The following is a 1,295-nucleotide window of genomic DNA, read 5'->3' on the forward strand; positions in this document are numbered from 1 at the left end:
ATTATTTGTAACTTCATCTTGTCTTTTGCCATTTCTGGATTGTGATAAAATTGCAATTTTTATTACAYCAACACTGTTGCTTATTTAAACAAATCATTTCTGCAGAGCTGCAAAATGACAGCAGACGCCTGACAGAAACTTTGTGGAACTACTTGCTGTAAATAATGGGGTGGMGCGCTCCAGGGTTCGACAAGATTTTTTTCTTCGAAACCCGAACCCTGGAGTGCACACAAGCCAGTTATTTCAGACTGTCGRTAAATGGAGGAACWGCAAAGTGAGAATTTCATTGCACAGTGTAACTGCTTGTATGCGACAATAAAACTCTTGAAATAAGTTATTTATTTGGCTGGAGCAATTCTAGAGAGACWATCAGATATGGGGTTCTGGTTGCTGGTCACCTGAACAGAACTGGTCATGGTGCTCAGGGCAAACAGCGTGGCGCAATCTTTGATGGTAGACTGGCTGTCAAATGCTCCCTGTGTGTCAACGAGTAAAACAGCAACCTGGAAAACACACACATACCGCACATTTACACAACTGCAGTCCAACAGATGAACCTGATTTTTACRATGTCTGACACACAAAGCTGAGAACTAACCTTGTTTCCATCTGGCTTCTCCACCACGAACACTTCACTCCAGGCCTGGATACCTGTGGTCTCTCTCTCACAGCCACCTCGCCAGGTGAAGCCGGTAAGAGGTTCCTCCTCACCACCAATCCATGAGTTAGCTGACTGAAAAATGGACAAAAATACTTAGTAAATGATTATATTACACCACTGGAATAGAAATATTTTGAGCCATGTTTGGCAGCTTCATGGACATATTGTTTGTAGTCTTTCATTAAAGAAAATAAAGATCCACACTGGTCACTAACGTAACATGACTKACAAAGATGAAGAAATTAATAAAAATTAACTTATAAAAACAGACACTGTTTTTAAGTTTTGGTTCAGAAGAAGTAAAATAAAAGCCGGCTGTGACAAACGGGATAGTTCCCATGAAAAAATAAAGTTCAATTTATTTATACGGCAACAASGCACAACCAATAAGGTCTCTATTAGGGGTGTAAGAAAATATCGATACATTGAAATATCGCGATATTTCATTTCCCGATACTGTATCGATATTCTAAAGCCCTGTATCGATTTTTTATTAAGGTTTAAAATGTCAACTTTCCTGCCAGCCGTTCATTTTTATGTTGTAGTTCAGCCTCTGACCACTAGTTGGCAGCAGTGAGCCAGACATTTGGCTCGTAGAGGCTATTGTTAAGTGTTTGTTGGGTGACCATATAGT

General features: G+C 39.8%; 1 protein-coding gene across 1 annotated transcript in view; it reads right to left on the reverse strand.

The window, feature by feature from the left end:
• LOC106530869 (atlastin-2) overlaps positions 1–1,295 on the reverse strand; it is a gene marked incomplete in the record, with an annotated part of 43,224 nt that overhangs the window by 30,153 nt on the left and 11,776 nt on the right. The window contains 2 exon segments of the mRNA XM_014026579.1: positions 399–503; positions 599–733. Coding sequence (XP_013882033.1) covers positions 399–503; positions 599–733 — 240 coding nt within the window.

Source organism: Austrofundulus limnaeus, unplaced genomic scaffold, assembly GCF_001266775.1.
Source record: "Austrofundulus limnaeus strain Quisiro unplaced genomic scaffold, Austrofundulus_limnaeus-1.0 Scaffold569, whole genome shotgun sequence".
Classification (NCBI taxonomy): domain Eukaryota; kingdom Metazoa; phylum Chordata; class Actinopteri; order Cyprinodontiformes; family Rivulidae; genus Austrofundulus; species Austrofundulus limnaeus.